The following is a 12,841-nucleotide window of genomic DNA, read 5'->3' as shown; positions in this document are numbered from 1 at the left end:
TGGTGAACATATGCTTGAAGAATGGAGACGAAGTGTACTTGTGCCCATTTTTTAAGAACAAAGGAGATGTGCAGAGTTGTACTAACTACAGAGGAATAAAGTTGATGAGCCATACAATGAAACTCTGGGAAAGAGTAGTTGAAGCTAGACTAAGAGCAGAAATGAACATTTGTGAGCAGCAGTATGGCTTCATGCCAAAAAAGAGTATGACAGATGCAGTGTTTGCTTTAAGAATACTGACAGAGAAGTACAGAGAAGGTCAGAAGGAATTGCATTGTGTCTTTGTAGATCTGGAAAAAGCGTACGACAGGGTGCCCAGAGAAGAGCTGTGGCATTGCATGAGGAAGTCTGGAGTGACGGAAAAGTATGTCAGAGCGGTGCAAGACATGTATCATGACTGTTAGACAGTTGTGAGGTGTGCTGTCGGTGTGACTGAGGAATTCAAGGTGGAGGTGGGACTGCACCAGGGGTCAGCTCTGAGCCCCTTCTTGTTTGCTATGGTGATGGACAGGCTGACAGATGATGTTATACAAGAATCTCCTTGGACCATGATGTTTGCAGATGACATTGTGATCTGTAGCGAGAACAGGGAACAGGTGGCGGAGAAACTAGAGATGTGGAAATATGCCCTGGAAAGGAGAGGGATGAAGATCACTCGCCGCAACACGGAATAAATGTGTGTGAATGAGAGGGATCCAAGTGCAAGAGTGATGCTACAGGGAGAAGAGATAAAGAAGGTGGAGGATTTTAAGTACTTGGGGTCAACTGTCCAGAGCAATGGAGAGTGTGGAAAAGAGGTGAAGAAGCGTGTCCAGGCAGGCTGGAGCGGCTGGAGAAAAATGTCCGGTGTGATGTGTGATAGAAGGGTTTCAGCTAGGATGAAAGGAAAAGTATATAAAACAGTGGTGAGACCAGCCATGATGTTTGGACTGGAGACAGTGCCACTGAAGAAAAGACAGGAAGCAGAGCTGGAGGTAGCAGAGCTGAAGATGTTGAGGTTTTCTTTGGGAGTGACCAGGTTGGATGGGATCAGGAATGAGTACATTAGAGGGACAACTCATATTAGAGGCTTTGGAGAGAAAGTCAGAGAGGCCAGACTGAGATGGTTTGGACATGTCCAGAGGAGAGAGAGTGACTATATAGGGAGAAGGATGCTGAGCCTTGAACTGCCAGGCAGGAGACCGAGAGGAAGACCGAAGAGGAGGTTTATGGATATGGTCAAAGAGGACGTGAAGGTAGCTGGTGTGAGAGAAGAGGATGCACAAAACCGGGTTAGATGGAGGACATTGATTTGCTGTGGCGACCCCTGAAGGGAAAAGCCGACAGGAAAAGAAGGAGAAGATGCTTGTCTGTGACTGTCAAGTGCCCTTGAGAGTTTTGAAAGGCGTTTGAAATAAAATGTATATTTAATAATTATTATTATTATTATTATTATTATTATTATTATTATTATTATTATTGTTATTATTATTATTATTATTATAGTATTGTAATTAGATAGTGTTGTAAAGTATTTGAGTATAATCCATTGGTTGTTGGGATAGGCGCGACCCGAGTGAGGATAAAGCGGGTCAGAAGATGGATGGATGAGTGAACGAACGAATGAATGAATGAACGAATGAATGAATGAATGAATGAATGAATGAATGAATGAATGAATGAATGGATGGATGGATGGATGGATGGATGGATGGATGGATGGATGGATGGATGGATAAACGAACAAATGAACGAATGAATAGATTAATGAAATAATGAATGATTTTTCCACAGGTGCATGACTTTAAAAGTATTTTCGTCTTATTGTAAACATATTTTAACGGGACAATTATTGAAATGTTTCATATTTTAACCAGTGAGACATTGATTCAACTGCGTGCCAGGTCACAAACCCTTTTGCCAAACAGTTCGAACGCCACAAAGGTAAATATGAATATGGCGGTCCCTGGCGGCAAAAGCTGATCACTACGTGACATTTGGACGTCATGTTAAGTCAACGTGGCAGTGACGTCGACCGGAAATACCCGATCGTCACTCGCACCGATGTTTGTCTACTTGTTACTTTTCCCCTTTCCCAATAACTTCGAGAGGAAAATGGTGTAGCCTTCAGCAAGTGAGTCATGTTTGATTAATGGTTACAATTTTATGCCTGTTTTTTAATCATAGTGGTTCACAATTAGTCGAATAAGTACGAGCTAAAGAACACTGTATAACAGACGACATGTTAGCATTCTGCTGCTAACGGTAGCCTTCGCCGGCTAAACTGCGATCAGCTGTGACGGCCTTCGAGTACAGACTCGTCTTGATGTCTAACACTTCGGAGTAATTTAAGCATTATGTAAGTAGCTGATTCCTATATATTTTGTATGTTTGGTGTTTGATCAGCCCATCAAGATAGCTGCGAGGTAAAGGCCAAAGCTAAACACTCGTAATCGGTTTGTAATTTTTAGTCAGTGAAGCCTGGACACGTCTGATTATAAATGCATCGTCGTTTGGGAAAATCCTTTTGCGTGTGTTTTATTTTGTTTTGAGAATTTCGACCCTCTGCCTCTCATCACCAATATCATATAATCGTTTAATTATTTGTGTCCGTGGACCAGTCCAACGTCTGAACTTCAGCTGACACTTTAAAATTACTTATCAAAAGCACACTTCCTCCAAGTCAAGTGACATCCATAGCAGGTATTGAATCTTCTATTCAAGAATGATGCATGTCAACTACTTCAATCGCTACAAGACAATCTACTTGCATACATTCTTTATTAGCAATTATCCAATCATCTGCATCATTCCTTACTTCTTATAACTACATGTCAAAATTATCAACCAAGATAGTCAATTGTACAAACCATACATGCCAACAATAGCACTGGGAAAATACTATGTATTGAGAACACTTGCTCTTTACTGGAAAAATGCTCGAAACTCGTCAATTACAATCACTTAGAAATCAATTTTACAACTTGAACTCAATGTAACTAACAAAGTTTGATTTGAGTCGATTTGAATCAACTGCATGCTATTCTCCCTATTACATCAGCAACTGGACCTTGCATTACACCTTATACAATTTCTTTACATCAACTCCATTGTTACCATTATAGTCTTTCGCTTTCCTTCCACCACTTCTTCGTCACTCTAATCGGCATTTTACCTTGACTCGCGCCATCTAAGCAAATGTGTCTGTAGTTAGCATACTTGTATCATTGTTGTGATCTCAGCTGGACTCTGTACGACTGCCAATCACGGCAATTTTATGTACGTGCAGTTGTGTATCAAATACTAAATAAGTATAGTCGCAGTACTGTCGTGTTTTCGTTATTATAATTTAGATACTTTTCCACCTATCGCAGAACTCAACCGAGTAGCAATGCAAACGTTTAGATTGCAACTACACGCTAACTGCTTGTGCAATTACTGTCATGCATTACCTGCACAATTACTTCCTTGGATGGACATAATACTAGTTTGCTATCTTCACCAATACGTCAAAAATTCATGCTTGACATCACAGGACATATGAATTCACACGCATGTAAATCAATATAGATCAGTCTGACAATCATCAACTATAAGATGGCTGTAGCAGTACTTGTAACATCAATTACAGCTAATCAAACAAGCAGACTGTGACATTCACTAGTCTATCTAATTATGAACTGATATTAACAATACAATTTCATTCAATTTAATCTTTATACAGTAGACTTTAATATCATATCACATTTGTTGACTTTCACTGAGCATTTACGATCTTAGCAATATCTGCCTAGTTATACATCCAATATACTTAGTCCATTCTTAATTAAGCCTCATAGCACTCATCTTTGCATCATAGTGTGACTGATTGGTTTGCTTTCACATGTATCTGCTAGATCTTTCACATCATGTTAATATATTCGACTCATCTTAGCGTAGTTTTACGAATTTATCATTTTGTAAACTTCCCATACTTGATTTTGCACGTCTTACTTTTCTTGAACTTCGATGTTTGAATTGCACTACTTACATACATAACTAGATTTGTCTTCTCATCACATTGCATCATACTGTTGAAGTAAATTAGAAGTTAGATTAGAATTAAAAGTACTAGTCTAATATTGCAAGACTGCAGCTAGTACACTCAATGATGCTAAGTTGGTTTGTAACTAGTCATGTAAGTGATGTGTCTGAATGTAAGCTTCTGTGAATCTACAGACAGATATAATCACTCTGAATAGCTCAGAAAGTCAATTATGACTATCTTATCATTCCGATTAGATTCCCTTTTGTTCATATCTTTTACATAATGATATTATTTGTCTCTATCTAGATCTTTAGTGACTCTTGAAGACACATGATTGACTGCAATTCACAATTTAGCCATATAACCAGAGCTCTTTGAACATTTAACTGGCTTCATCATGATCTACGATGCTGAAGCTTAGATCTTTTCGCTGATACATTCTCACTTTGAATAATGCCACTTTAAATTAGATTTGGGTCATGCAATATATGCATGAAGCATTACTATGTTGCCATATCGAACGAATCATTATGTATGGATGACATTTCTCAAATATATTACAGGCAAAGTTTATTCATCTATTTCATTATACAAATGCATGTGCTGTATCATTTTCGATGAATGCAACAATTCGAATCACAATGTCAATCCGTGATGTTTTAGCAGTGAATTATGGAATGTCATGCATAGTATGAGCAAAATATCGTTTCGGCATTTCTTTGTAATAAGACAGACACAACAGAAGTGTGCATTGATAATGGACATAACAAAGCTACATCGCTCAATAAGTGCACAAGCTGACTCAGAGCTGCATTAGTGACATGCTTCTGTACTTTATTAATTACTAAATCGTGTGTATTATCGTAAGTGAGTCAGTATTATTTGAAGACTAATTATAGTAGCTTATATATTGCATTACAGAGCAAGTGTCGTTGAAGAAACGTGCCCATTGATGTCATGAGGCATGTCAGACTGCCCTTACTCGATATAGCACCGAAGGTTGGATATTGAGATAAACAACATGGTTTATGAAACAGAGTTACTTACTTCTTGTTAAAGTAACTAGCCTTGTACGACATTCATATTACTAGCAGTTAAGTACTAATTACTTTTAGAACATATTTTCCATAAATACGATCAGTAAATGTCAAGGATACATAGTCATCGATCGTATATTTTTCTATAACTTCTTTCATTATTTACTAATGACATCTTACTCATTACATTGACAATTTAGGTATTAGCATAGTGATTATTCTGGTCAACATAATGTACAAGACTAATACTTGCTGATTGTATACCTAGTTTCATACAACATTATTTCGATATTTGCTGGTAACTATAGTCACAGTGAGCACTAATGAAGTAATGCGTACATTCCAAATTGTCATTGTTCCGCAAGACATTATTCTATTAATTGTCATTGAATAGTATCATTAATCATGGCAAAGTTGAAGCACACTGAGCATGTTAAGTTGAATGTATTCTGAATTTCATCATTAAATGCTCGCATACCATTCAATGTATAGTACATTGTAAGCCACTTGTCTATACATGTGCTTTGATTGTCTGCCTCAATTATGACATTTTGTGAAGCACTATGATTGTTTACTTGACTCATATGTGACCATTGAAACGTAAACTACATGCCGTTTGCTTCCTTTCCTGGCTTCGCTCAAGTCGCATGCATCTCTGTCCTCATCTTTAGGATTGTCCACAGTTGTAGCTAACATTGACTGCAGTCTTGACATCCATCTTCGTCAGACTGTCACTGAATGTATTTATCGCTATTGTACGTAATATGACTTTCTGTCTTTTCCTACTAGTTTAATCACACTTATGTCCTGCCTGCAATGCTTCATGTATATGTTTGTGCACGTAGATTCATTTGAACATGCTACAAGTTCCGTTGGTGAAGAATTGGATTTGCTAGTAAAAGTAGAATGATATCTGATGGAGTTGCTGTGTCTTAACGGGAGATGTGTTGATGAAATTGTAGGATGCAGATTCGAATGCTTGTTCTACATGTCTAGATTTAATATCGGAAGTAATGCAATTTAATGTGACTTAGATCTAGTAGAATCATGTATTCTTGAATCTAGACGTGCAATTCTAATAAATGCTATTCATTGATTCAGTCTGCTACGAGCTGTAATCTTCAAGGTATGTACATTTTGACGTTTAAGTACTACCGACTATTCATCTATACTGTTGCTAGACTCACAACTGTTTCGTCATACACAATTTAGACCTGTTGGGTGATTTTACCCCCTACCTTCTTACTTCAACACTTTACTTACTGAAACTGATCTAATTAGAGGGATCTTCCTAGCTATGCAATACTTAGTCACTCTATTATCTATACTATATACTTATTCTACTGATTGTTGCGTATAGTTAAGTTAGCATTACATTAAAAGTTATGTATCAAGTAGGACTTTGAAACTAACGATTGATTTTAATCGGGCAATGGATCCGACAAGCGCAGTGATTGACAAGTAATATCCCGGCATGATCATGCGTGCATGACATTAATGAGTCGTGCAATGATGATGAGTAAGCTTGAAATTGTATTGCATTGTATCAGTGCTCAAGTTTCCGATAGATTTCATATTTGATGTTTTCTGAACTTGATTTACGATTTTAATTTTTGAAAGTTAGTTAGTCATTTCAGATTATATTAATCACTGGCATGTAATCAGTCAACGCACCTCTAGCTGCTTGGTACATGCATCTTTCATCTTGCATGTTAATATTTTTGATTAAAGTTGATTTGAATAGTTACAATGATATTATTTGAAATTATTAAATAAACAGATCTTTCATGCTATCACTAGATTTTAAGCACTGCATCTCATTAATTGGAAATATTTATTGGATAATACACAGATTTGGAAAAGAGCTTCTAAATAGTGCTAAATATACTTGATCAATATTTCACTCATCTTGAGTTGATTTCAACTGCCTATTTCATTAGAATTCTTGTAATGACTGAATGTGACCTTAAACTATTGCAATGATGAATACACTTGATTTCCGTATATCTTATCAGAATTATTCGACATTAGTGTGAAATCAGACCAAGTTGACTAACAGATTCTGAACTTGTTTTTGCACTCATGCTAGAGTCAAATTGGTGCACAATATTGTAAGTAGGGTAATTTTAATTTTTCTGATATACTGTGACTACTAAGTATGACTGACTTGCTGAATCACTGCTTATGAATTGTACTACTGGTTGCCATATCATTATGAAGTTCTTGCAGCATAACATTGACTCATATGTCTTTAGATTTGTTAATCTGTCTAGCAAGATTGTAAGAACATAGTATAGCAAACTTAGTTTTCAAGTACTGTAGCATCTGAGCAAACAGAATTTGTGAGTCACTATTATTGATACGAATTATCTGTAACTATGTGTTTTGAGCAAAATACCTAAGTAACATGTCATTATCAAAAGATCATGTAAATTTCACATGTCGAATTACTGAATAAGAATGATTTATGAATGTAATCTGTTTGAGTTGAAGTTATTGTGTGATGAGATTCATGTTTTTACTTGATAGTTAGTATATATTAATAGCTTATCTGCTGTAGGTAAAGTGATATGTGTATGCTATGTTATTGCAATGTTTGAATTGAAGTTGTTTATGAGTATTAGTGCGTTGTTGTGTTGTGAATGTAATTGAGAAGTGTGCTAGTAATCTTGTTTAAATTCATAAATGGATTTCCATTTATCTATTAAGCATGCCAAGTTTAAAAAGAATATGATGCGTATCTATGAGATAGAAATTTTGACGATACAGTTTTGTCTTTAAATTCTGTAAACCAAGAACAGGTTGTAATCAACTTACATGATAATGTATAGATCATTGCATATTAAACAGTAATCATAATTACTTCTACCTTTAATGCTTTTTTAAAACCTACATTCATTGTCAATTCTTAATGTCACATAATACTTTGAATAAAATCAAATCATTTAACAAGCTTTAAATATCCGTAACATCATGCTAATCACAGTTCTACGTAAAATCGACATCACATTTTGTCTTTAAAGCAGTAAAAACGGATGAATCTAGTGGCAAAGTCATTTACTGGATATGGCTTTCATCAAACTAACGTGTGCACTGGGAATTACGTTTATCTGTTGAAGTTGTGCTGAATTTTTACTATTTTTGTATTACATTCTTGATTTTTTCATCTATTAATTTGCTAATTATGTTGACACTCGGCATTCTGTTTATCATATTAACTTGGCATCGTGTGGCCTTTGACCCGATGTTACTGACTGCAGTTTGTTTGTCATGGATTTTTTATAGAAGTCTGCACTTTTCATGCCAATGCTTCCTTGGGTTTTATAGTCATTCATTGCTTGAATAAATTGACTGTCAGCATGGTCTTGTCTGAAAAGATTGTTTTGTGAAACATTTGTGTATCTGCCAAGCTGTATTGGTTTGGCATTCTGTGAAAGTGTAAACGTTGCTTAATACTTGGTGGTTGTGTCCTACTTTTTCTGTGTGTGGCTTCTGTGTGGTTGTAATGCTATGTTGTGAACATGTGATGAGATTGTATTGATCTGTGTGTGATCTGAACGTGTTTTGTTCGGATATTGTCGTGTGTCGGCGTGTTGTGTGTTGCTGAGGTCGTGATGTGCCGTGTGTGTGCTGAAATGCGATGAAGTTGATTTGTATGTTGAAAGTAGCATTTACTGATTTTGAGTGTTGATAGTCAAGTGTGTCCTGATTGTGTAAGAACAATGCTGATTCTAAATTCTGTGTTTCATTTCTACATTCTTCTGTCCATCTTACTATCTATTTCTTCTAGCTCGACATGTAGTCTACGAAAAGATAGTTCTGTCTGTAGCTTTCTTATCTTATGACATAGGCTCATGTTTCCCCTTCGTACTACACTATACATCGCTTATCTTTCACATACAGCAATAAAATTCTGAGGTAACATCAATCTCATTGGTAGCAAAATCATCTCATCATCTGCTATTCTACAATAAAGTAATAGTCTGTCTTTAAAAAGACAACTAATTTCTTAAATGATAACAAAGCTACGCTTGGTTATAACATCCAAACAAGATATACTCAAATTACGTATATACACAGTATATACAAAATCTACGCTGAGCGTGTTCATATAAACAGATAAATTCATTTTCAAATGCATTAATGTTGTTTATTGCCACATTAATTATTCATTGTTTATAATGATATTGTTGATTACATACTCTGAACCTATTTGATGCTGTATTTTGATTTTATATTGATCTTTTTTAAAACAATTTATCTGTGTTTATATGAACACGCTTGAAAGCTGGACTGAGAGATTTTTTTTCTTTTATATCAGGTTTTGAGATACGTATTTTTATTTTTGTTGGACATGTCAAAGCTTGCACAATACAGATTTCATTCATCAGTTGTCATTTAAATTCATAATTATGACATTACTAAATTACACATGTTATTATATCACTACGTATGAGAAATGGGGGCATATTGACCCAGCCCCCAAATCATCTGGAAATGTTTACTTGAATACTGTACATGTACGTATTTTGAAATCTATTTCTTCACAAATGTCGAGAGTCCAACGTACCTTCACGTGTTTACAATTAATACTATGACCCTACCGTGCCAATTGTATTTTTGATCCTTCTCCATCTTATAGCACCCTTCCATCTTTATCATCTTCATCAACTTCATCATCCTCATCCTTCCGCACTTTGTTCCAAAGGTGCGATGTCCGGCATGCTTCTGCTCCTCCCTTTCCTGACGCGAGCCCTGATAGCCTCTTCCTCCCGTTCATCTCCGTCTTCTTCTTCCTCCGGCTCCTCATCTGACCAATCCACCTGCTGCTGCAAGTCGGCCCTGGATCCCCTCGGGCCGCTCCCCATGGAGAAGGTGCCCGTTCGGAACTTGCTGCGGAATGTGACGAAGGAGAGGCTCTTACTGCGCTGGTGCTTCATCAGCAATTTGTGTTTCACTCCTTCTCCTCCAGCGATTTCTTGCAGGCAGTCGTGTAGTGTTGATCGAAACAAACGCGGCACTTCGTTGACCTCCGGCTCCATTTTGGACACCAACCTCCTGAACCTGAAATAAGGAAATGGTTCAGCCTTTTCGTCTGTCAACTTAATGCTAACACCAATTAGCATCAGTGTTGCGGTGCTTTTACCCTTGTTGAGTGTGCGTGTGTAAACGTGTGTGAGAGGCAAAGACATGATTGGCGAAATTTCACCGATTGATGTCACCTGCGAAACGAGCTGATCATGTGATACCCGGAAATTGTAAAGCCTTTTTAAGAGCATGCGCAGAATAAAATGTTAGTAGAGTTCCCAGACCAATGATTGACACGGCTGTGCATCATTATTCTTTCCTGAGTATTTGCAATCGCTACGAAAAGCTACCATTTCGGTTACTGTTAAAATGCTAGGACTGCTGCCAGAATGACAACCCTTTAAAGGACAACCGACGTATCCGGACATGTTGTGTCCATAATTTGTAAAATGGCTTCAAATGACTTCTACTGAGCGTATTTTACAAAGATTCCATCGCATATAGCTATATTTTACGTTTTAAGACTCGCGCTGAATATTCAGGAAGTGTTGTTCTTGAGTTGGTGACGAGTCTGTACGTGACGTCACTAAAGGACCGCCTTTGACCGTAAAAAAAGACACTTTGTAGCGGTCCTTCCATCACGTCAATGTATTTTGCTGTACTTGTGTTGTCTGGGGACCTCGTGTTGCACCCAAAAGCCGCCAGAAGGCCACAAGAGGGTGTCCAAGCGCCATATAAGGAATTTATCAGCCCGTGGAAACGGAGGTGGCCACAGGAGGTCGGCATTTTGTGCCTCTTTTTTTGGGTGAGAGATTTTCCCCCAATGTTGCCTCAAAATGGCACAAATAAATTCTTTAATCGATTGCAAACATGTATGCTTTCCTCTTCAGAACTATTTGAATCATATTCATAACTGGATGTGTAACAAGAAAGCATATTCTCCGAATCTGAAGCCATTGTTTTGATTCACTAGCAATGCAAGATGTCTTGGCGTGATGTCACGAACTGGGGGCGGGACTTTCGGAAAATGCCCAATTCGCAGCTCAATTTTTGGCAGATTTTGGACACTTTAAGTCATTTTTATTGGTGTTTTGCATTTGACTAAAAATATCATACTGCATGTTTTGGGTATTTTAGATGCTATAAAACGTTTTTCTGGTGTCAGTTAAAAAACAAAAAAGTGACGTCGGTTGTCCTTTAAGCAACAACACATTAAACACAAATGATACGTTGTATACACACAATATGACAGTCCTCACTGTCATATATTCTTTATCATCTGCATAGAAAGACAAAAGTTAATAATTTTCTAATAAGATGGGTGAGGAGCTGAATCATTTCAATAACGGTCCGATCAATATTATTTTTGAGGCTATTTGACAGTAAAATTCAAAAGAAAAAAACCTACTGTATATCAAAAATACATTTGGTGACACAAAGCCATTTGTGAATGAAATTTGCTGTTGACCAAAGTAATGGAAAGATTAATCAGTCATAAAATAATTTTACAGTAAACACAAACGAGCTACAAAGGCAATTACAAACATTGTGAGGGAAGCCTAAAGTCCTCATATTATTTTTTCCTTTTCACGACAGGGCTCTGTCCCAATCACCAGCGACTAGCGAATACTGTTTACCTCTCACCTGACAATAACAGGACCGCATTGGGCGGGTGGCACCTTGGCACAGAGGTCCTGCAACTCGAGCAGGTCATTGGGCGCCAACTGGTAAGGTTGCGGGTTGGGTGCGCTGGCCAACCAGCTGTAGTCCGCCGTTGCAGCCGAAGTGCAACTGCTGCTGCGGCGTCGACGACGGCACTCGGCGGCCCGTTCCAAGCAGATGCGCTCAGTGCGCTTCACCATGGCGCCCAGCTCGAGCATCAGTGTGTTGGTGACCAGTTCTTCACTGGTGCGATGGCCTGGCACTTGAGGCTCCAAGGAGAAGATGGCTGACCATGGAAACATCTGGAAAAGATGCTTCAGGTGAAGAATTTTCAGTCTTTTCAGTGTATCTCTCTCTCTTTGTATATGTAGATAGCATTACATTTTAGAAAGCAGCATTCAACTGTATTCTAAAAAGATGAATGGAGTAGAGGATAAAATAGAATAAAAGTTCATTGGCCTCCTTTTACCTTGCATTCAACAACGTGCCAATCCCAACACAGCGTTCCTGACAGCTCCACTCGCTAGTACCACGATGGCCTGTGGGCCTCCATGAAGCTCCTTGGCCCGACTGCCACTCTCGCACTGTCAGTGTGCGATTTTGGGGATTGATAATGGACAGTATGGTAATCCTGATGGGAGAAAGACTGGAGGAGAGGAGCTTAGGCATGCCCCACACAACAAAGTTAAGGTGTTGGATGAGTGAGAACACACTTTTGGCAACGTTCACTCTCCATTTATTTGTCCGACTGAAAAGAAATCAGCATTCTTCTACAGTGTAAAACACAACAGACCATGATGGTTCTTTTTCTGTAATACATTATTTTTTGTCAAAATATCATACCAGAAACTGAATAATAATGAACACACCAGACATTCATTGACAAATCACCTTTTGGGGCCAACCTACAGATTTGGAAAATCTTGTATTCTACAAGTTTCACACAAAATTGGTAGACTTATGTAATCACACACACACACACACACACACACACACACACACACACACACACACACACACACACACACACACACACACACACACACACACACACACACACACACACACACACACACACACACACAAACGCCGGGTTCGACAATATGGT

At 37.9% G+C, this 12,841-nt stretch overlaps 1 protein-coding gene across 1 annotated transcript; it reads right to left on the bottom strand.

The window, feature by feature from the left end:
* Positions 1–9,108: 9,108 nt before the first annotated feature.
* On the bottom strand, positions 9,109–12,473 carry LOC148901747 (protein RD3). Its single transcript, XM_089017536.1, has 3 exons — positions 12,203–12,473; positions 11,716–12,035; positions 9,109–10,107 (listed from the first exon to the last, which is right to left on the bottom strand). Exons 2-3 carry the CDS (start codon positions 12,033–12,035, stop codon positions 9,726–9,728), a joined length of 702 nt encoding a protein of 233 aa, XP_088873662.1. The 5' UTR covers positions 12,203–12,473; the 3' UTR covers positions 9,109–9,725.
* Between the last annotated feature and the right edge of the window lie 368 nt (positions 12,474–12,841).

The sequence above is a fragment of the Hippocampus bargibanti genome, linkage group LG02 (genome assembly GCF_051943395.1).
Source record: "Hippocampus bargibanti isolate YZ-2025 linkage group LG02, ASM5194339v1, whole genome shotgun sequence".
Lineage (NCBI taxonomy): Eukaryota > Metazoa > Chordata > Actinopteri > Syngnathiformes > Syngnathidae > Hippocampus > Hippocampus bargibanti.
This window is presented reverse-complemented; position numbering and strand designations above follow the sequence as displayed.

Excerpts from the sequence above, each read along its gene's own strand:
- LOC148901747 (XM_089017536.1), bottom strand. The coding sequence starts at position 12,035 with ATGTTTCCATGGTCAGCCATCTTCTCCTTGGAGCCTCAAGTGCCAGGC. Across the intron at positions 10,108-11,715 it reads TGCGGTCCTGTTATTGTCAG|GTTCAGGAGGTTGGTGTCCA; the intron begins GTGAGAGGTAAA and ends TCCTTATTTCAG.